This window comes from Wyeomyia smithii, chromosome 2 (genome assembly GCF_029784165.1).
Source record: "Wyeomyia smithii strain HCP4-BCI-WySm-NY-G18 chromosome 2, ASM2978416v1, whole genome shotgun sequence".
NCBI lineage: Eukaryota > Metazoa > Arthropoda > Insecta > Diptera > Culicidae > Wyeomyia > Wyeomyia smithii.
The window spans coordinates 8,947,310-8,970,928 of record NC_073695.1 but is presented as its reverse complement, the minus strand read 5'-3'; the positions used below and the strand labels follow the sequence as shown (position 1 = coordinate 8,970,928).

General features: G+C 40.5%; 2 protein-coding genes across 4 annotated transcripts in view; one reads left to right on the top strand and one right to left on the bottom strand.

Moving 5' to 3' along the window:
• The window catches only part of LOC129726053 (uncharacterized), a 47,690-nt gene extending 44,223 nt beyond the window's left edge, over nt 1–3,467 (top strand). For both annotated transcript variants that reach the window (XM_055682619.1, XM_055682617.1), the window contains exon 5: nt 1,605–3,467. In XM_055682619.1, coding sequence (XP_055538594.1) covers nt 1,605–2,828 — 1,224 coding nt within the window. In that variant the 3' untranslated portion in view covers nt 2,829–3,467. The remainder of the gene's footprint in view (nt 1–1,604) is intronic.
• Nucleotides 3,320–23,593, bottom strand: LOC129726052 (uncharacterized). Of its 2 annotated transcripts, none has more exons than XM_055682615.1 (9): nt 22,858–23,593; nt 6,766–6,845; nt 6,418–6,635; nt 5,589–6,350; nt 5,172–5,525; nt 4,741–5,118; nt 4,539–4,665; nt 4,104–4,481; nt 3,320–4,046 (listed from the first exon to the last, which is right to left on the bottom strand). In XM_055682615.1, exons 1-9 carry the CDS (start codon nt 23,059–23,061, stop codon nt 3,509–3,511), a joined length of 3,039 nt encoding a protein of 1,012 aa, XP_055538590.1. In that variant the 5' UTR covers nt 23,062–23,593; the 3' UTR covers nt 3,320–3,508. The 2 variants fall into 2 exon arrangements, with proteins under 2 accessions (XP_055538590.1, XP_055538591.1); XM_055682616.1 differs by having other exon boundaries at nt 4,741–5,103.
• Nucleotides 23,594–23,619: the final 26 nt, after the last annotated feature.

Genomic DNA, 23,619 nt, shown 5'->3' with positions numbered 1-23,619 from the left:
ATACAGTTTCCAGAAAGTCACCACCTTGGATTTAAAAATAGCGTCGAACATCTTGTTTTGGTCTCTAGACATCAACATCAACGGCCTGCAAACACTGGCGTAATGTGGTGGGGTGGGAAAGACAGTTCGCCCCGTGTGTCACTTTCAGGAGGTTGACACCCATTAAAATATTTTCATGCGTTTCATTTTTAGAAAGATGACATTCGCGAAAATAAATATCGATTATCATGCGTGTCATCCTTAAGGGGTGAAATTATATACATTTCCTCCTATTGGTTGCAAGATAATATTATTGCACCACTTTTTCCGCCCCGGAAGTCACCCAGTCACGCTACGCCATTGCCTCCAAACTTGTTATCAAATTTGTTAGACTCCATCCTTCTTAAGGATTCGCCCCTCCCCCTTTCCAATATTTCTATGACCTCTTCTTATGTACAAAAAACACATACGCCAAGTTTGGTGGGAATCAGTTCAGACATTCAAGAGTTATGTTGGAACATACATACAAAACTTATCTTTCAAAGGATGTTACGTAAGATTTGCCGGGAACACTAAACTATCTACCCTATCGAACGCGAAACTGACGTCATCAAACTGTATAGCAGCTCTAAAGTGGGCATTACACGAAGTAGTTTATTACTTTAAATGATTTTTTATTTCTATTTGACGTGTAATATCAAATTATTTGTCAAAAATATTTGCTGTCTTATTCAGTAAACGAAAAATAAAATTTAGTTTTTGAATTGATAAAATATATTGAAACCTGTAAATTGATAAAAAAAAATTGGAACTCGTAAATCAATGCGATCTGGAATAAACCTCGTCTAGTGCCTCCATGACAACAAACTGGAAAAATTGGACACTCCAGTTTTTAATGAAATGTAGCATGAGCTGAAATCGGTATTCTAGGATTCAAACGCCAGCGGTGATTCAGCAAAGTTTTACAGAAGGAAATTATATTATTTGGGCTTAACGGGAAATTGTCAGCGGATCTGAAACGATTGTTTGGCGAGATTAAGACCCAGAAACCTTTTTTTTTCTTTATTAGAGAGGCTTTCAGCCTTTGGCTGGTTCGCCTCAGAGCCCTGGAACCTTTTCTTCTGCAATTACCTTTTATGAATAAACTCTGTTTAAAATCTAATTTTTGCTAAGAATTTTTCATTCCCGTTTCCCGGGAGATCAATTACCGGGAATATTGTGAACAAAAAAAAATTCATGTTTCTTTGTCAAGTTCAATGCGTACAGAATAAAGGAAAAATATTGACTCAAGATTCCTTTTAAGCCAATGCTGGCCGGACCTTTCAGTTTGTTCGCCGCAGAACGCCTTGAATTTCTTGAGGTTCCGCTTGACGATAATCCAGTATTTTTCAATAGAACGAAGCTTTGGTGTGTTGGGAGGGTTCATGGCAACAGGCGTTTTTTTCAGGCACTGATTCACAATTATGGACGACACTCCCAGCTTGTTGCGACATCTCGTCGGACGGTCACTGCTGGTCACCTTTTTCTACTAATAAAATATATTTACCTATTTCGTTTCCAATTATTGTAGGATTTAAAACCTGATCCATTTCTTCAACTCATCAACCGTTTACTCTCTTCCGCAGATCGACGACAACACATACCCGAACCTGATGGCGATTCTGACCGGGTATAACAGCAGTCTTGCGTACGGTTTGTGCAATCCCCGCCAGGTGGGCCAGCTGGAAACGTGTCCTTTCATGTGGAACTATTTCGCCGACAGCGGCTACGTGACGGCATATGCCGAAGACGAGGCCAGCATCAACACGTTCAACTACCATAAATTTGGCTTCGTGAAGCAACCCACGGATTACTATTTGAGACCGATCGCCCTAGCCGCGGAGAAGTACTTGACTAAGAAGACGAAAAATTCGCTAACGTTTTGTCTAGGCTATCAGAACTACGCTGACTTCATCTACCAATATGCACTGGATTTCGCCTCGTTCTACAAGGATGAGCCAAGCTTCGGACTGTTTTGGACCAACACTTTCAGCCATAATGATATCAGTGATCCGTCCTGCATGGACGCACGGATGAAGTTCTACATTGAGGAATTGGAAAACAGAGGAATTTTGAACAATAGTATGGTAGTGTTTTTCAGCGATCATGGGCTGCGCTTCGGCGCAGTTCGGTCGCTGTTAACTGGTTGGCTCGAAGAAAGACTGCCTTTTATTTTTATCTGGTTACCAGAATGGTTCAAAGAACAACACCCGGAAATAGTACAAGCATTGAAGATCAACCGAAATAGGTTAACGAATCCATACGATCTGCACGTGACACTAAAACATGTGCTCGAGTTGTCCGAGAGGATTGACAACCTGCCGGCACCTCTCAGTTGCGCCAACTGCCAGAGCCTTTTCCAGGAGATGCCTTGGAACAGATCCTGCGAGGAGACATCCATAGCGTCGCACTGGTGCACCTGTGCAGCCTTCGAGGAGATTGACAAGGAATCTAAAATCGTACGCGCTGCAGTTGACTTCGTCATCGATTCCATCAACCAAGATTTGTCGGATCACCAGAAAAATCTAACGAAAAAATTGTGTGCCAAGATGCAGCTGAAGTCGATCTCGCTAGCCAAGCTGGCGAAGTACCCGAACGCGGAGGTGCCTCACAACGATTACCTGCTGATATTCGACGGCAAACCTGGCAGTGGTAAGTTCGAGTCCACGGTGCGACACTACACCAAGCGGGGTGCGTTCGAGGTGACCGGATCTATCAGCCGGCTGAACGAGTATGCTAGTCAAAGTGAGTGTATGCATATAGATTATTTGCGCAAGTATTGTTACTGCTTGCGACGGAAGGGAGGTTAGATTATACTTATAGGGCCCGAGAAGGACTAACAGATGAATACTGTGACAATAAGTTTAAATTCGTATACCTAGTTTAGAGAATCTCTTACCTTACAGGCTGAGCCCGCCATGTTGTTTACCCTTCTTCACATGCAGACCATCCAATTTGTTCTCAAGTCTAGGTTCTTAGTCTTAGATATCAACAACACAACTCAACATCATATTTCAAGCAGTATTGAACAATTTTCATCGTTTTTTGTTGAGGAACAATATAAGATCTATAACATTGCTTTACCATTTTTACAACCATCCAGTCTGACAGCCAAATTTCGTACCTAAATATTTCCTCTTATTATATAACAAAACAAAAAGTTAAGAAAATAAAATCAAAATCGCTGTAAATCAACTGTAGAACCGTAGCACAAAGAATAGCTTTGCAGAAACCTTAAACAAAAGTAGCCCAAGGAAAAATTTATGAATGGCTTTTTCCTACCAGTGAAAACGATATCGAACAATTTTTCCTTAGATGAAAATATTTTCTTTATTTACTCTGAGAGAGAGAAGACATTACCTTAGTGGTTAGAAACAAAAGATAGCTATTTTTTATTACTGTTAGAACTATTAAACGATCATCAGTACATAAGGAAATATTCGTTCCAACTTGCCGCGCCCGTTTGATACCGAATATATCCGAACGCCTATCACAATTGTTGCTTTCTAACACAGTTTGGAATGCCAATGTGGGAGTTGAAGAATGCCTCAAAATCACTGGTGAGAGTGGCAACGCTTCTACGAGAGCCATCTTCGATCTGATCGACGGACAGCGGCCTTGGGGCCATCGCATTGGCCAGCCCCATACGAATGATCCTATTTTTCGAGGAAAACTTTGGGAAACAGTTGCACAGCCTAACAGCCGGGTTTGGCGCATTATTATCGTTTTCCGAAGTTGGTTGCACTGTTGAATCTCCAGCGCATGAAGTTGAACTTTCCTGTAATGAGATTTTCCCACCACAAGTCGAGCAGATGACGGGTGGTACGGTGGGTTGATTTCTACACTGGGAGCTGTTATGCACATTGAATGAATCCCGACAGCAGGGACAGTTACGGGAGATATAGTCCAATCCGTTTAATGAATTGCAGGCTGTCGTTCCTTTCTGACAGGGAACCGCTGGTGGAAGCTGTGAGAAGCTGATACCACTCGAGCAGGACTCGAGGTTGTTGCAACTATTTCCAGACGATCTAAAATTATAAAGCCATTTTGTTTTGGTTGCTCGAAATACGAAAAAAAAAACTCACCGCAACTCTTGATTATGAACCGAGCCAAATGCTAATTGGTAAGCACTAATTTCCTGGAATTGGCCGAGATCTTCTGCGTCAAATGCTCTATAACGATTCGGATGATCCAGGGGCATTGCAGTGTTGGAACTAGAAGTGGAATTCGGTGTTTGCAAATCTTCGTTATTGAATGCCAACCATGGTCGATAGCTGCGAGAACTTTCACTCCAAATGTGCTGAGGTCTGTTGCAATTGGAAGAAGACGTGTTATCCGGTGGGAGTGATCCAGAGTCGGTCGTCTTTTGAGGACAGTCATTGAGAGACAGTGTTATTACAGGTGCCTCCTCAGTGAAGCCTCGCGAAATGCTGTCCGAATTGGAGCCTGAGCGAAGTATGGCGCTGGAAGAATAAATGTTTGTTAAAACATGGTTTTGAGGAAAAAACTTTCATACTTACTCATTTCGGCTACGTTGCGACCCATCGTACAACGGCGGGTCATTCGATGAGCTACCGAATGGCGCAAAGCCCGTCGAGGGACCGGCCTCTCCGAAAGCCTGGATCTGCGAACCTGACGCTGAAGCTTCTGCAAACGCCATTCTGTGTCAAAACGATTCCACACTATGTCCCACGTGAGGATAACAAAGGATCAAGTACTCACCTAGAATGCGAGTGGACATAAATACATCCTGTTCCTGCAAATCGTCTTCGTCTTGGTCGGACATTTGGCAAAGCTCACTTCCACGGGGAACTTGCAGCATTGATCCGCTACTCGATGGGTCTGCGCCTGTTTCTGGCGGCAGACAAACCTCCAGTATGGGATTGTGACTGTCGGAAACAACGCTCGATCTGCGCGATCGTCTCATGCGGCTGCGTCGTCCCGAAGCAGACGAAGAGCTCCTTCTGCGCTTCCGCTTGATGTCGTCCTCCATTCCCACTTTTATTATTTCGTCATAATCGGGCGGAGCTTCGTACATCGGAGGTTCATCTACCTCTTCAGAGCCTCGAGTGTTATTGTTATCTGCTTGAATGACATTTACTACAAGCCCTTCCAAATAAATACCGACCGCCATTTCAAAGAAAACAACTTACCTAGTAACTCGCTTATGGTTTGCAGATGACTTTGCAGCTCTCGCTGCTGCCGCGCACGATTCCCCGATCGATACAGCAGAATTACCAGCGCCGAAATCAACGATATCAAACCAAGCGAACTCGCTATGAAGATCGTGGTTGCCGTGCGAAGATCCGGATATCGTTCAATCTTCGGAAAATAATAGTTCGGTGTGTGTGAATACCAGCGGCGATCGATCGTTTCCGTTTCCCACTGGGCTTCACAGCTTTCCGGTTCATCACTGCCGTCACCACAATGATCAAATCCATCACAGTGCAACTGAACAGGAATGCACTTTCTGTTCTGGCAGAGGAACTCCGAGCCCATGTAGCAGTCTGAAATTTGCACAAGTATCAACATATATAAGCCACTTTTCAAAAATATCACCTTCAACCAACCCAGATAACTAAACGCCGCATACACCAGAGCTATCCTCGACATTTGCCCAAAAGTGCCCCTCAAGTGTATGTAAAATCCAGACGTCAAAGGGACGACATAATTACGTCCCTCAGCTGAGGAACCAGTCCTCACAACATCCATTATTGGACTATTCGAAGTAGTACCCTGAATGACCGTCAGTAATGATCGTGCCCCCATCTTCTCCAGCGTGTTAATCTTCAGCGACAAATGCGTCTTCAGATGGGCGTACGTATTCGGAGGCTTCAGCAGCCAAATGCAGTCAAAAATCCTACTATCATTCTCGTTTGAAACCATATTCATCATCGTTATCGCACCACCAATGTTTTCCACCATGCCGCCACAATTTGTATCTGGCATCATGGCAGGATTGGCGGCATTTTCCACCGTCAAAAACGATACCTTCGCCCGATAACCAAGACCCGACCCACCGTTGGCAAAAAACCGAACAATCATCGATGGGCCACTACTTTGCACTACCGGAGGCCGGAAGCTCACCCCGGAAATTGCACTCAATCTCTGCCCATTCCAGTCATAAAATTCCATCGTAGACGTTTTGGCCAGCTGGAAATCACTGAAGATAACGTTGATTCTGCAATTCTCGATCGCACAGCTGAGCACATATTCTTTACCAAAGTCCCGTGGGTAGTAGGACGGAAAGAAAGGGGTCGTTATTATTTTAGACTGCGCCCCGGTTAGATTATGAACCTGACCCGGGATTCCCTGCAACGATTCACGATTTCCTATTTGGCGAATGGAACAAAACAAAAACGCTATTATCGCATCCAACTTCGATATTGACAAACATACTTTCCGCTACATACTCCAGGGTGAACGCATGGCTGTGGTTATTCCAGTGTATGAATCTAATTAGGGCCGACCGTGTTTGCGACTGGTAAATTACGTCATTGCCACAGTTGCGCCGCCCAGACTGGTCCAGCTCGAAGGGCGGTTCGGAGAACTCCAGATAATCGCACCGACACGGTGACTCATTCCGTATGGCGCATTTGGTGGGAAAATTGGAATAACTAGGAAAGGTCAGAAGAAAGTGTTATTACTTCATGGTTGGCCTCCACGCGGTAAGAAATCGATACAGATTGTATAAGGTAGACTCGAACCGCGAATGAGAGAAAGAAAGGGGTCGGGCATTACGCTTACCTTAATGAGATTTTCAAGTTACACGAAGGACATGTGACCAGTTCTAGGGTGCAAATAGTTGGAATGGTTTTGTTTGTTTGCTGTAAAAAAACACACACACGTGGGGTTAGTAGGGTGAACTTGAGGCTATTTACGCCTTTCGGCCTATATTTTGTGTATTGCAGTGAGAACCGACAAGGTTGCAGAGGCATCACGCATTTGTCGGACGACAAAAACGGGACTTATTTGAGGCGCTCTTTGGTATAAGTGTCCTGACGAAAGGTTTCCGTGGAATTTACGGTACATGTGTCTAGCAATTGGGAAATATATATGGTATTTGAGCGAACAAGTTGTTTGTGTGGCAGAAGTATACGTGAAATCCAAGGTTTGTGATAACTAATGTTGTTAGCAGAGGTCATCATCATCAGTAACGAAAGGAAATCTTTTCGGTTTTGTAGTTAGCATAGCATAGCATAAACAGCTGCACAACTTCGTAGGTGGTGTCAGCAACAATACTCTGTTTACGAGAACAAATTACCCTCGTTTGTGAGCAGCAAAATGAAATTTGGGATCTAATCAAATGTTGCTGAACAAAGGTCAGATGTCTCCAGAGAATTGTTACCGCCCTGGCCACGTCCTTGCAACTGTTGGGGAACGGAATAGGAATATTAGTCCAACATTTACTTAAGAGAACCGCAGAGAACTCTACGTGTCCTCATAAATGTTACGTGAGATGGGAGATTTTAGAGGGAAAGGAAGACCCTGGGATACATCTGTTAGATGTTGCGGGTCGATAATTGATTATATTATAGGTATGAATTTTGAGAGCTACGAAGAGCTGAAGCTATTGTGATTTACCGACTTTTTAGTTTAATTTGTATTTCATCAGTTGAATTTTTAGAATCTATATAGCAATTTTACTGGTAGCGGGGGCCTAGTGTGGTTGATAACGTCTCCGCCAACCACGCTCGACGCCTGGGTTCGAATCCCACCGCCGACATAGGTGTCGATGGTTGTGAGGTGGCGTGATCCACTCACAACCAACCCCACTGGTCTAGATTCAATCCTAGCCGACACCGGGAGATTTCCCGAGGCAAAAAATCTCTGGGATCACGCCTTCCATCGCATGAGGAAGTAAAGCCGTTGGCGCCGGTCCGTTAATAAACAGGTCGTGAGTTAGGGACCTGGGTGTGGAGTCAAAGCAAAAAAATACAACGCCGCCTACATGTCAAAACACAATTGCAGATGAGCATATAGTATGCCAACGCAAACAACTCGAACAAAAAAAAAAATCTAAATAAATAATATCACTTATCTCGCACGAAATTCTCCTAAGGCTACATATTCCGATATTTCTGTTATTTGGAACACCAACATTAGTAATTTTAGTTGATTTCACCATTTATTTTCGCACAAAACACACTTGTAATGACGAAATTACGTGGAGATGAAAACGCGCACAAACAATCGGCCTTGTTGCCAGTTTCCTCCTCGGAAATCTTTTCGGTTTTGTAGTTGGTCAAATAATATAACGGTTATCAAGCAATTGCATATAATAAAACTTTTGTTTTGTTTGATGTAAACCGCGAATCGAAAAATTATTTTGGACGCCCATTTCAAAAATCAAAGCCCTGTCTGCAGGAAAGATTCCGGTTTTTTCGAGCTAGTAAGCAATACACTAGTCGTGCCTCTAGGTTATTCAAGGAAGTTCGTAAGAAGTACGAAGGATGCATCCTCATGGAAGACGAAACGTAAGTAAAGATGAATTTTGGGCAGCTTCCTTGACAAAGAATCTATAAAACCACTGGTCGGGATGATAACTCTGACAAGTTGAAATTGGTTTTTGACGATAAATTCACAGAAAAGTTTGGAATCCGGCTAGATATATGTAGCTGCCGACATAGGCCCAGATTTCCGAGACAGACAACACTAAAGATTCCAAAATATATAAGCAAGAGTGCCTAAAAAACGTATTCTTCCGCACATGAAACCTATAATGAACTTGTGTAGCTTTGAACTTATATGGCAGGTAACTTATATGGTGGTATCGAGACAACGGGGTGAAAAATCTTCGAAAAGTTTATAAATTTACCCAACTGCAATTGCAATTAGGAAACATTGGACCATTTTGAAACAGGAGCTATAAAGAAAAATAGAAAGATGGCTCGGAATAAGACAGAGATGACGAGATGGCGGAACAAAATTGTTACTCAGATTATCCAACGGTAAGTCCACATCATGATGAGTGGTATTCAAAGAAAAGTTCGAGGTTTCTTTGATACCAATTCGAATTTTTGTTTTGCTATTTTCCCTTAGAGTGCAATAAATAACCTTTATTTTACAATTTTATTTCATTAAAATAGTTTCTAGATATATCCGTTTTTACATTTAAAATATTGAATGACTGAAGTTCAATGTAACCAGCGTAGTGTAACAAATAATTAAAAAAGGCTCAGTAGAACCTTTCAAAAGTAACTAAAAGTATTCAGGTAATTTAACCCTCTAGTGCCCAGTGCCGCCTTTAGACGGTCTTCAGTTGAACCTCTAAAAAGCTTCAAAAAGAACTTAAAACATGTTTATAAAGCTTCATAGTAATTTTTTTGAAGTCCGTCTAAAAACTAATTTAGGCTGTAGCTTAACAATTTGAGACAGAGAACTAAACTTCTTCTTTATAACTGTTGTGGATATTATTAGAGCAGCACCTATCTTTAAAAAAAATATTAAATTCTGAGATGACGGTTTTGAAACACATTAAATGCACATTTTTCTGCATCCATCTTTCGTTACTCTGCAAGAGGTGTCCATTACCTATTTATCCAACATGGTTAATCAACAATGTTTTTCTTTATAACAAATATGGTTTGTATCCGCGCTAATCTAAAAACGTTCAAAAAGCTGTAACATTTATGGTTTTCACAGCACGTTGAAAACATTTTCTGAACATTTAAAAATCGATCGGAACTCACTTGCCGTTATGGACATTCTGGAAGATTTAATGCAGGCCTGTCCAACCTTTTTGACACGCGGGTCAAATTTCACAATCCACAACAGCTGTCGGGTCGGGCCAAAATTTTGACAACTTTCAAATTTCAGCTAATGTTTAGATTATGTACAAATATATATTAAAATATCATGCTGGTTAACTTTGATTTTGATTTAAAAGCAGTCCATTTTGGATTGAAAAGCCAAGGGTGATACCAGTTGAAGCTTACCATGATAAAAGCAAACTTACAAGCCACAGCCATAAAAAATATATCTCATGGTAAAACAGGATTTAAATTAATTGTTGTAAGATTTTAAAACTACATGAGCTTGGAGAATCAATGAGAAACTTGAAACTATTGGCTTTTTCTCCAGAACACGTGTCATATTGATATCAGAATCTGATACCGAAATCCGCATATAGACTGTTCCGAAAATTAAAAATATATCTTCTTTCTTGAATAAAACAAAAATATACAGGATTTTTCGGGTCATTTTATTCTGAAATATAGACAATAAGTGTTTTCTTTCCAGTTTCCATTCAAGTTGGGATTATTTTTCGTAGGATACGCGAGTTCTCTAACTTTTCTCTTAACACTACTCATAAGCTTTTGCACAGTGTGTTTCCGACCATTTTTACCACTTTAAGCCAATCTTTTTTAAATTTTTCAACATTGTCCGCTGGTTTGACATACTTCATCAGCTTTGCCTTGGTCAAAGCCCAAAAAGTTTCAATAGGGCGATCTTCAGGGCAGTTTGGAGGATTCATCTCCTTCGGGACACATGTGACATTGTTTGTTTTATATCACCCTAGTGCATCCTTAGAGTAATGGCAGGAAGCAAGATCGGGCCAAAAGATTGGAGGATTGTTATGCTGCTTAACCATGGGTTACAACCTTTTCTGCAAACACTCTTTCACGTAAATTTTATCATTCATTGTGTCATTCGTAATGAATGGACGTGATATTTTCCCACATTCACAAATGGCCTGCCAAACCATTACCTTCTTGCCGAATTTTTCGGTGTTAATGGCTTTCACTGGTCCAAGGACATCCTTTCCCTTCGGTGATGTATAAAATTGCGGTCCTGTCAGAGTCTTAAAGTCCAGTTTTATGTAGGTTTCGTCATCCATGATGACACACCCCATTTTTTTGGTCAGAAGTTTGTCATAAAGCTTCCGAGCTCTCGGTTTCACAGATTCAGCTTGTTTTGGATTTCGTTTTGGCTGCTTCTGCTTCCGACGGGTCTGCAGACCCATCCTTCCCTTGGCACGCATAACGTTACTCGCCGAGGTTCCAAGCTTTCTCGCCACATCTCGTGCTGATACTGAAGGATGCCGCTTGTAGTATTCCTTAACCTTTTTGTCCATTGTGGGATCAACAGGCCCGGGTTTTCTACCACGTCTTGGGGCATCAGTAAATGTGCACTCTTCATAATACTTCCGCAATGCGGTTTGAACTGCTCCGACACTTATACCACAGACTAACAGACATAACACTTCGAACAAATTTTCAAAAAAAAAATCATCGTTCGCATGATTCCAGTACTTTACGTTGGTAACACTAGCACCATCTGCTGTCATTTTCGCGCTGCGTCATGTCTTTGGACATCAGCGCCAGCGTTACTGCATGTGTCAAATGGGGAACCACAAAATATGTATGAGACTGCATGACAGCGCCCCAGACGGCATTATCGCGTGATGACTGTTATTCGATTGGAAATTTGAAATGATCGTTTTTTGTGGCGATAGTGCTAGGTTCCAGTGTTACGTCTGTTAGTCTGTGCTTATACCTTCTTCTCTGGCTAATTTTCTTATAGAAAGACCACTCACGGTGCCCCATTTCTGCACAATTTGATTTCTTTGCTCGGGAGAAAGGCCACGCATTTTCAAAATTTCGCACTAAATGTTAGAAAAAATGACAGCATCTGTTTCTTTTGGATGAAAACAACAGGACGCAGCCAACGTTTGGTTGAATACTGCACGTTTTTTTAAATGACGGTTGATCGTAAGTGTTTTTATAATTATCGGAACGGTCTATACATGATACCACTTTTTTTTTACTGCCTCCATTCTTTTGAAGTCGTTCTTCATTTTTGAAATGTCGATACGGATTGAAAATTTCAACACACTAAAACAGGATGTCATTACTCGTTAAATAAGTTTAAATTATACAAAGATGTTTTCTATCATAACAAATTTCAATCCGAATACATCAACACGTGGGTCAAATGTGAAACGTGTTTCAAAACTTATTGCGGGCCGCGAGAAAAGAAGTCGAGGGCCGGATGTGGCCCACGGGCCGTACGTTGGACAGCCCTGATTTAATGCAACATTCACCCAGGGGCGGATTAACGCGACGGCAAAGCAGGCGGTTGCCTGCTCGTCAATCGTCGAAGGGCGCCAAATGAGTGGGCGGAAAATTTAAAAAAATAAAACTCGAATCATAAAGGTGCCGCCACACAGACGCTAATTCCCTTAGTTTCTAAGTTGATTGTAAAAAGCATTTTTTCATCACTGAATAGTAGCCTATGAACTATTCGGGCATGCCGGAGTAGTTCAGGGTCTCTATATTATAGCTTTTGACAGTACAATCCCGCGTTATGATGAAAAGATGCTTTTTACAATCAACTATGACTTAGAAACTAAGGGAAACAGCGTCCGTGTGGCGGCACCTTGACTGAAAGCTTGGCAGTGCCTACTACGCCACCTCTTTTGATTATTGAGCCCGCCCAACTGTTCGTCGTAGGTCCTTGAATCATCCAACGTCCAGCGCCTTCGTGAAGATGCCCGCCAGCTGTTTGTCGGTTAGATAGGTTCCACTCGTATGCATTCATCTGCGATGTGGTCTCGCATGGTGTTTGATGTCAGGTTTTGGGGCATCCCTAGGTAACTACGGTTGTGCTTATAGATCATCATTGGTTGCAATGCCATGCAGAAAACCGGCTAGCCAAATTACTTTCTGATTTGTGAACCACTGGGTCCGCCTCAGTTCCAGGGAAACAATCTCCGTTGAATTTGTCGTTTCTTGCAATAACTATTTTGCTCGTCAAAATGTCCCAAAGCTGGAATCCATTCGGAGCGTAGCCAAGCATCACCCTTTATTGGCTTTTGGGGTCTAATTTCGTTTCTCTGCTGGTTCGGGATACATTGCATTACACTCGAAAATCCGTATCCTGTCAAGGGTTGGTTTAGCATTCGTCCACTTCTCTGTAAGGGTTACGTTCCAGATAAAGTCACTAAAGGGCAACCGTTTAGGAGGTGCATTTCCGTCGGAGCCACCTCCGACCACAACATCTTCGCACCTTTTGAATTGGGCAGAATAGATTTTAGCTTTTCAAACAGCATCTGATTGAAGCTTTCAGCTACCCCGTTTTGCTGTGGGGTTCCTTGATTCTTGTTGTAGTTGAATTGCTCATTTGAAAAATATCCGTGGCCTTGGTCCACGGTGAGACGTTTATGTGCACTGAGCTATAGCTATGGCTTCATAGTCCGTGGAACATCGGAACACCTGTGACTTGTGCTTGATGGTATAGATTACAACGATGTGCATTCTATAACACTCTCAAACGGCTCCCGTCACTGCTTTACCATAACACATGAGTCGCGGAATCCAATCGAATCCAGGGGTGACATTGCGCGTTTCGTTTCGAGTAACTCGAACAAAACTGAATTATCGCTGGTGGACGTTATGTTTCGTTTTTCGTATTTTTTTCGATTCTGCGGGTCAGATCAGCCGTAGGACAAATGACAGCTTCTTCTGAGTTTAAAGCAAAACTGGCGGTATGTTATGTACTCGAAAATCGTTCGAAACGAGCTGCACAATGCCACCCCAGCTTCTTTCCAAAACCATGGATCCGTGTTTCGCGAGGTTGTGTAGTGCTTGTTGGCTTGCATGACCCATACGATGATGCCACAACTTTTTTATCCCCTCGTAGGTTCACTACACCAATCAGTTTACCGTCCCTCTTGAACTCCGCTCAGTCTTGGCCATCGCGAGCAGTGAATAGTACTTCAATACCATGTTGAATTGCAAGAGCTTCTTGGCCAAGAACAAGTTTCCCGAAGATACTCCTTTTTTTTAGACATACGATGAATTACTCCATCATACTTTTCGACCAGAGTCACGGCATTCTTGACCACATCTATAATGAGAGCATCTTTCATTTTTCGCATTGACCACAGATGACATGCAGCCTTCACCAAATGATCACTGCATCCCTTGTCTAGGTAGAACTGGATCTTCCCAGTATCGGATTTTTTCTGGTCTGCTGCCTTCTTATCGACTGCCGCTATAACATTTCCTTCTGGTTTCTTAGAACGACAGTTCTTCTGCATGTGCTCACTTCTTCGTACCTCCGACGACCACTCAAATCATCCTTGCGGTCAGCCCTTTTTCGGTTTTCCGTCAACAGCCGCTGTTTGACCATGGAGATTCCTTCCTTCTTCCGTAATCGTGATACGTAACTGCTTCCTAAGCAACGTTCAACTATATTCACTGGATTTTTTCAAAATAATTTTATTTCAGAGCACTCCACATTTCAGGTGCCGTTTGCTACTGCCAGACAAATTTAAAGATTTTATCCGTTGTGAATCCAACGAGAATTGACTTGGCCTTTCTGTCAGTGTGATTCCACCTCGTGAGAGCATCGTTTGCCGCCAAGCTGGTTCTGCCAGCATGGATGAAGCTTCAACTGCATTCAAATGAAGCTTAACTCACCTTAAACACCAATTTTCGATATTCGGTTCGGTCAGCTGCGGGTGTTCCTTTAAGTTGCCCATCACCTCTAGGATTGCTCGGACAGGCAACGACAAACTCAGACAAATGTTAACGAGCAACGAATATTTTATTGAAAAACGTCTTTACGCCTTCCCCATGCGCGCTTATCAACTTCTCAAGGACTACTCGGCAGTGCCTACTGCTTTAAAAATGCTCATAATATAAATTTACTACTTAAGGCTGTTTGTTGTGTGAAGAAATGGTGTAACCAGCAAACTAATTAGTTTGAGCAGAAGCAGGCTCTTATATAGGCCAAAGAACTATCCCTATGTAACTGAACTTCCTGAGAAAAGTAGTTCTACGTAAAAGAAATCGTTCTTTATGAAAAACATTTCAGCTAGGAAATAGACGCCCGCCAGGTTCGGGTTCGAAAATTTTCAAAAATGTCGGGTACTGATCGGATCTCGGGTTTGGTGAAAAAAATATTGAAGCTCGGGTTTGAACAAAGAAAAAAACGTATTCGGAGCGGGGATAGGTTTGAAAACTCCAAATCCGACCATGAGGCCATCCACATTCCACGAGGACAGATTTTTAATGATTTTGACCCCCCTCCCCCGCCGTGGACAACTGCCCATATTATTTCTAAAAATTTTACATAGACCGTGGACATCACACAGACCATCTTATTAATGCATAATAATGTGATAATGACGTCTAATATTATTCATATGTTATATTTTGATGCCGTTCGAGGTTCAAAACTTTGCTTTAGGCTCAAATTGGTATAAAACTTCGACCCAAAAAAACTTTCGGGTACGCATCGGGTTCATGTTCCACAATTTCAGGCTCGGGTCGGGTACGGAGCTCTCCCTTTCCTTTATGATGCTAAATCATGGAAAACATTTCATCATTTTGGTTTAGTTTCGCAGTATTCAATCAATCACCAGCTCGATTTTTAAACTGAGAACAGAATGGTATATTGTAGAATTGTACTTGCCATGTACAGTTATGATTGCAGATCTTGAGCACAAATATAATAATTGTAAAGTAATTGACTTTTCTTTCTAATTGCAAATCAAAATCATTCTAATTGCAAAATAACTAAAAATCAATTATAAAAGCAGCGGCTATCCAATCACGAGCTCGATTTCTGTATCTGATGCCTATTTTAGAACTATTTTTAAGTTGGTTCTGGCTCAAGTTCTCACAATATTTCCCAGTTTCGCAACTCTAATGTACGAAAAATAAATCTTTTTTTTATGTTGGTTGTCAGCGAAACCAGACCGAACAAGTTACCATAAACACAACAATTTAACACATATCGTGCCGTGTTTGAAACAATCTTGGAACAATTTGTTCTCGTGTCAGATAGAAGCACATATATTAAGAGTGTGCGTGTTGCATATTGCCGATGAGCGACTGGGGGAAAAGTTTTGATCGTGCTGACATGAACTGGTGGCAGACATGAGTATGAATACCACACTACTGCACATTTGCAGCGGCTTCTAATCAAAGTTGCAGTATAATATAAACCATTCATTATGCTCTTCTAAATAAATGTAATAGCCTTGAAAGAAGACCGATTAGCTAATTTCATTCAGCTATCGCATAAATGCATCATGTGTAAAGTGCCCTAATTCTGCGCACTTCGTATTGAAATGTTAAAAAAAATAAAACAAATGAAAGCAGATTTTCAAAACTGATGTTTGGAAGTGATTTCTTATATATTAACTGTCAACTTTCTGCTTATGTTTCCTTTTTTTACTAAACGGTATCGACATTTTTAAACGAAGTGCGCAGAATTAAGAGCTGCGCAGAATTAGGGCGCCTCACGAAATATAACTGAAAAATTTGAGTAATTACATAGTAGAGTAATTAGTAATTTACTTAGTCCCACGTCTACCATGCGGTGATATCTCGGATACCACCATGTTGCTATTTTTTTGGTGAAAAAGTGACCTTGGAAAGTAATATTTTGAATAGGAACATGACAAAAATATTGTTAGTTCGAAAACCGGAAACTAATTGGTGGACTTATTAACAGCGATATTGATGGATTGACGTCCAAGATTGCGAAAAAAAAACTGCTTAAGCTATTTAGGCTCAACTATTTCATCACTTTCATAAAGAGTGGTTTCTATTTATTTAACGGATTAATTACAAAAAAAAGGATAAAAAATAAAGCATTACTGAATAAATAATTGATTTTTATAATTATTTTTGAATAGATTTATAATGAAGGGTATGATTATTAGACTGGGACACGGTCATATGGAAAAAATAATGGTGTCATTTTCTCGCTCGAATGCACTTTTCGTGTTCCTTACTGGTCCTGTAACAAGATTCAGATTAATCGGTGAAAGCCTATTTTTGTGCCAGATTTTTTCAAATTTTCATAGAGTTTTATATGGAAAAATCAACTTTTTTAAAATTTGTTTTCCAGAGATGTCCAGTTGACTCTCTAAAACATATTGGTACACGATATTTGTAAGAAATTTTCCTAGGAAAAAATCCGGTCTCCAGATGCTGCTGTTGCAAACTCACTGTGATGAGAAACAATTTTGCCCAAAAGCACTATCAATATATTTTTCAGAATCAACCGAACATCTCTGGAGAACAAGTTTAGAACAAGTTGATTTTCCTATATAAAATCTTATGGAAAACCTGGTTCAAAAATATGGTTCCACCGGTCGATCCTAAAATTTCTACGGTTGTTTTAGGACCCATAAGGAACACGAAAAGTGCATTGGTGTTGACATTTATTTTTTGTCTCCTTCTAACGATACAATGCGGTAAAACCTTCAAATTGTGAAAATATTTTTTCAGCGACAATCCGCTGCTCGAAATTGTTAATAACACCGTCATTTTGTTCTATCGTTTATCAGATTATATTTTTATGTCCAAACCTACCATTTAATAAATGCCCTTCCACGTTTAATCATTATGTTGCCAATTGTTTAGGTACAGGTCGGACTCGATTATCCGGAACATCAAAAACTTTTTCATTTCGGATAATCGAGTTTTCTGGATAATCGAATCACACAAAAAATACTGAAATTTTGCTATTAACGAACATAAAATAAATATTTTTATTTCTTTATTTTACTTGTATGATGCAGTTGCGTAACCAGAAGTTATTTCTGAAGCGAAGAGGGGTAAAATCTTGAGAAGCAAAAAAATTATTTGGACATTGATTATTTTCACTTAGTTCGAACATGTCCCAACCATGCCGGAAGTGACTTAAATGGTAACAAATATGTCAAAAGGGATAGTGAAGGCAAAATTTCGGAATAAAAATTGAAAACGGACACCAAAAACATAAAATTCCGGATAATTGAGTCAAAAATTCCGGATAATCGAGTTTCCGGATAATCGAGTCCGACCTGTATTTGTTTGCGTCAATTTAGTACGAAAATAGTATTTGCCCGAATTGTTAATGCATGATCTGCTATTGGAAATTATGATCGGTACTCTGCCGCGCATAGCAAGTCAGTCCCATTTGCATTCTTTCTTAGAAATTCGCGTGTGTACGAACGGTTTCTTTGGTTTTGCGACAGTGTTTCCGTAGCCTACGAACAGTTTTTTTCCGGCGTTAAGTTTGCTGGTGAAGTGGTTTCGCGGCGTTCAGTTTGCCGAAATTTTGTTTCCCGCTGGAGTGAAAAGCGACAGAAAAATAAAAAAGTTTTGCCCCGCCAAGTGTTTGCGGAGAGCTAGTGTTGAAAAGCGGTAGTAGTGTTTTTCCGCAAAGTAATAAAAATCATTTTAAAAAAAAAAAGTTTATTCTGGTAAATCAGGTTTGTTTTACTTTTAACAAGTTTTTTGATTTTAATCAAACAGGTTTGCGTCAACGACCACGTAAGTTTTTGCACAGTTTATCTTGTTTTAACTGCATGTTTAAAGTGCGATTGTAAGCCTTTTTCGACTGTTTAGCACGCAGGAGGAATTGCGCTTCATTTTGTTTTTTACCGTGATCGGATAGGCAAAAGAGCCATTTTTGATTTTGCCAAAGTTTATGCTGCACTACCATAATCAAACAGCAGCATATTAAAGTTTTGCATGTAAGTTCTGTTTGATTCAGCACTAACACTAATCATCGGCGGCATTTTTTTGTCTGCTTCATCGCACCGCCGAAACAAATTGTATTCTTGCTTGTGTTTTTCGTTCCGCACGAAGCGGAATCGGAATAGGCGTTGCTGAGTTCAAAGCTGTTAGAGTTTTATGATCCGAGGAAACCTGTTGTCGTTGTAACAGATGCATGTAGTTATGGGTTAGGCGGCGTAATCGCACATCAAATCAAGAATGAGGAAAGACCTATTAGTTTTGTTTCTTTCAGTTTAACAAATGCACAAAAATCCTACCCAATTTTGCACTTAGAAGCGTTGGCAGTTGTTAGCACCATCAAAAAGTTTCATAAGTTTCTTTTTGGCAAAAAGTTTACTGTGTATACTGATCATAAGCCATTGATTGGAATTTTCGGGAAGGAAGGAAAAAATACGTTGTTTGTGACGCGTCTGCAGAGATATGTAATGGAACTGAGTATTTACGATTTTGACATTGTTTACAGGCCGTCAACAAAGATGGGCAACGCAGATTTTTGCTCACGATTTCCTCTTCCTGAAAATGTTCCGTTAAGTCTGCAAAAGGAATACATAAAGAGTTTGAATGTTTCCAATGAGTTTCCGTTAGACCATGCTTTGATTGCGAGTGAATCACAAAAAGATCCGTTTTTGCAAAAAAATGTTTACTACATGAAGCATGGTTGGCCACAGAAGTTAGATCGAAGTTTTTTAAATGTATACGCACAACACCAAGACTTGGAAGTAGTAGAGGGTTGTTTGCTATACCAAGACCGTGTCGTTATTCCTGATAGTTTGCAAAAGAAAATCCTGCGTTTACTACATAAAAATCACTCAGGAATAACCAAAATAAAGCAGATGGCCAGAAGAACAGTTTATTGGCATGGCATGAGTATTGACATTGAAAATTTTGTTAAAACTTGTTCTGTGTGTTGTCAAATGAATGTTGTTCCAAAGCAGGTACCACATTCTAACTGGATCCCTACAACAAAACCGTTTACCCGCATTCATGCGGACTTCTTTTATTTCGACAAAAAAGTTTTCCTGGTCATTGTCGACAGTTTTTCAAAATGGCTTGAAGTTGAGTACATGAAGTTTAGTACAGATGCCAGGAGTGTGAAGTCGAAATTTATCAGCGTTTTTGCTAGATTTGGGTTGCCGGACGTAGTTGTTACGGACGGAGGACCGCCGTTTAATTCTAAAGAACTTGTTGACTTTTTTCAGAAACACAGTATCAAGGTTATGAAAAGTCCTCCGTATAACCCCTCGAGTAACGGACAAGCAGAACGTATGGTAAGAGTGGTAAAAGAAGGTTTGAAAAAGTTTTTGTTGGATCCGGAGATGGCTAGTTTGAACACAGTAGATCTGGTGTCATATTTTTTGTTTGGTTACAGGAATACATGTTTAGAAGGTAGTAGTTCTTTTCCTTCAGAGAGACTGTTTAGCTATAAACCCAAAACGCTGTTGGATTTAATCCATCCTAGGAATAGTTTTAGGAATCATCTGACGAAGCGTGATAATGTGGATAAATCTGTGTATAGATATAATACCAAAGATTATCATAAACCTGACTGGATTGACAAGTTGCGCCCAGGAGATCTAGTATCCTTTCAAAATTTCAAACCTACTGACATTCGACGATGGCTTGAAGCAAAATTTTTAAAACGTGTTTCCTTAACAACTTTTCAGGTTTCCGTCGGAGGTCGGGTGTATCTGGCGCACCGCAATCAGCTGAAGCTGGTTGGAGCTCGCAGAAATCGTCACGGTTTGATTTTTGCGAGGGAGGAAGGAAGGAGTGTTAACCGGAAAAGAGCGCGCGATGACGATAACGATGAAAGCGTTGACGACGATGCTGGCGGATTCCTTGGTTTCGCAGCAGATTCGTATATCTACCGAGGCACATCTGACGATCATCCAATGGTTTGTGATTCGGAAGATGGCGGCACATCGGCGTGTTTACCGCCTGAGGAAGTTGATTCCCAAGAGGGCCCATCTACGCGACAGTGGTCACAATCGAATCAACCGTCAAGTTCGAGTTGTCATCCAGAAAGTTTGCGTCGCTCTAGTAGACCAAAGCGTCCTAAAATGGATGTCGATTTTATATATGAAAACAAACATAAGTTTGAATTTGTGGCAGTATTGTTTCGCCACTATCTGAAAAAAAAAGTTAAAGCGGCAGTCATGTTTAACCGCATTCAAAAAAAAAATGAATACCTATATGGCAGTGAAGTTTGGCCATTTTCAGAAAAATATTGTTTAAACTAAAGGGGGGAGAACTGTGGTGACCACCCTAGAATACAACCCTGTCTGAACAACTGGCTGGCTCAGTGTTCTGATGCAGAGAATAAATGAGTTTATAGTTGACTGTCGAAGAGTACACCTCGCGTTTTATTTACTAGCGTATCACCAGTCCCGTTAGCTTTCACAGTTATTTTAAAAGTGATAACGGCTCGGCCAACGTGCCGCCTCTAAACCAGTATACATATACCGTGTTGGATCGAAATCCGTACACCTAAGCACATGATAATCTTCGACGGTCAATAAAATCAAGAAATTAATATTGCTTTGAACTGACATGTTTACATGTAGGTCTACTTATATTTTATCACTATTTTCAAGTAAAATGATTGAAATCACTGCGAAACTTGAAAAAATCATGTTGAAAAAGAACATGTTTTGGATCGAAATCCGCACACAGTTTTTTGTCTGAATCAAAACCCTTGAATCGAAATCTGCACACACGCGATATAGACTGGATCAAAGTCCATACAACAATAAATCAAAATCCGGATCGTTATAGAAGTACAAAAATGAACATCTTTTATTTATAATTTATCTTTAAATTAACGAATAAATATATTTTGAGGATCAATTGGTTCCTAAAGTTTCTAATTTTATATATCAGCTGAAATAGTGCAATTTTCGTAGCGTTTCGTAGTAACCGGAACGCCGGAACCTCTCGAAGCTTCCCGGTACGACTTTTTCTTGCGCACCTCAGTCACAGCTCGTTCGAAATTGTTTGCCGTATATTTATACTTGTTTTCTTCTATTATATGCTGAAAACAAGAAGAAAGTTCAACAATATATGCGTGATACACACGCTGTACGGATTTCGATCCAAGCAAATAACAAGAATCAAAATCCGTACGGCACAGTTTTTGTTGAATAAATACAATTTACACTATTTACCAGACAATATACAGCTCGAAAATGACAAAGACTTACCTTTTCCATCAATTTTAAAAAGATTCACAGAGTAAAACACTCATATCCCACTTGAAAATCGTTTTTATCTTAAGAACGTTTCCTTAGTGAATTCTCTAACGGTACAACGAAATGACAACTGAAACCGATACACGATTGATTTTTCATTTTTAATATTTTTATTTCATGGCCTACTGGCGCATAGTTTAATTTAACAGAAGGCCAACAGCTCAACGGATATGTACATGTAACTATCATATGAATTTTCATTTTTATTATGCTTCAAACTGAAGAAAAACACCAAGGTGTACGGATTTCGATACTGTACGGGTTTCGATCCAGCACGGTATGCTTTCTTTGAAAGTTTTAGTATTTTGCTAGTCACGTTTGGTATGATGAAAGCTGTCAAAGCTTACCAATGGAAATGTTTGTCCAGTTAAATGCCACCGTCATAGACTACCATGCTGTCAGCTTTATTTTCAGTGAAAAAGCGGATAAGCTACAGGAAGGGCTCTCATCCCATGAACTAACGAGACGCTCCAAGTCTTTGCAGTTTATCTATCGGCTCTCTTATTTTCATTACCTACGCAGTGATCAGAAACCCAACGTAAATTGACTTGATTATTACGAGCCAGTTTGACTAGACACAATCCCAAAGATTTTAACAATTCAAACAAGTTTTTTTCGCTCATCATGAAAAGAAATAAGTAGTGGAAGCCGATATTATACGATTGTTCTAATTGACCAAACTAAAATAGACCAAACTAAAATGAAACCGTTTCAGTAGACAGCAACATTATTCTTATTCGTTTACTAGTCTGCGGTGGCGCTATCCTGAATTTCAAACTACCTTGGAACGTTTCGTTCATTTTTTTCGGTCGTTCCATAACAATATGAAACAAACAATTATGATATCACCCACTGCCGTCTTAATTCTCTTGCCTGCGCCGTGTGTTGTTTACGTAAGTAGTCCTATAGTCATTCATTTCTAACACGTAGAAAATAATCCAATTAGCTTTCCCGCGAGGTAAACTTCGCCTCTATTCATCAGGTATTATCCTTCTTTATAATTGGTATGGTTAAACTTGGATGACGCAAGCAAATATACAGCCAGATGATACGTCGATGCTTACTTGCAATACGGTCACATTGCTCGCCTGCAGTTGTCCTCTATCTCCGAGTTCAAGATACACTCGATGTCCGTTATAAACTCCACATATTTCGTTACTTCGAAAGATTCTCGGCAGCCCGTCGACTTTCGCTGCCACCAGGAATATGAGTAGGAATCCGAAACCCAACCTTTCCAGTGGCAACTGCTTCATGCACGCGCGTTTCATTATGATGGGGAGACGCACTTAGCTCGACCCTACCTAACTGCGAAATTTGGATGTCCGATTAAGATTCGACAATCTTAATTGTACTAATTGTTTTATAATTTGGTGCTTTTTCACCAAATGATCCTTCGCTTCTTGGTTGCATGAATCGCAGCAACGATACCGCATGTGTTCATAACCGTTCGACAACCGCACTGACACTGAACCAGTCTGGTAGTTCGATGTCTAGAAGTAAACTACCGATGAATCCCTAGAAATGACGACCACAAATTCGCGACGATTACGTATAGCCAGCGCAGTGGTCAACAGCTGTTCTGGTGCATTTTTTTTCTTCCAACGCGCTTCTTTTTGTGCATATAAGCTGATAGGTTTGTCTAGTTGAGGTGTTTATAAATGCGATAGAAAAGACCAGCTTGCAAAGGTTCTTCGATGCGCAATAACGTAACAAAATTACAACGACTTTCATGGCTGATCTAAGCTATCGTTTTTTGCCTTTTCTTCAGCATTGTATTCCCACTGTGAACCCAAGAAATAGAACATAAAATAAAATATACTATCTCT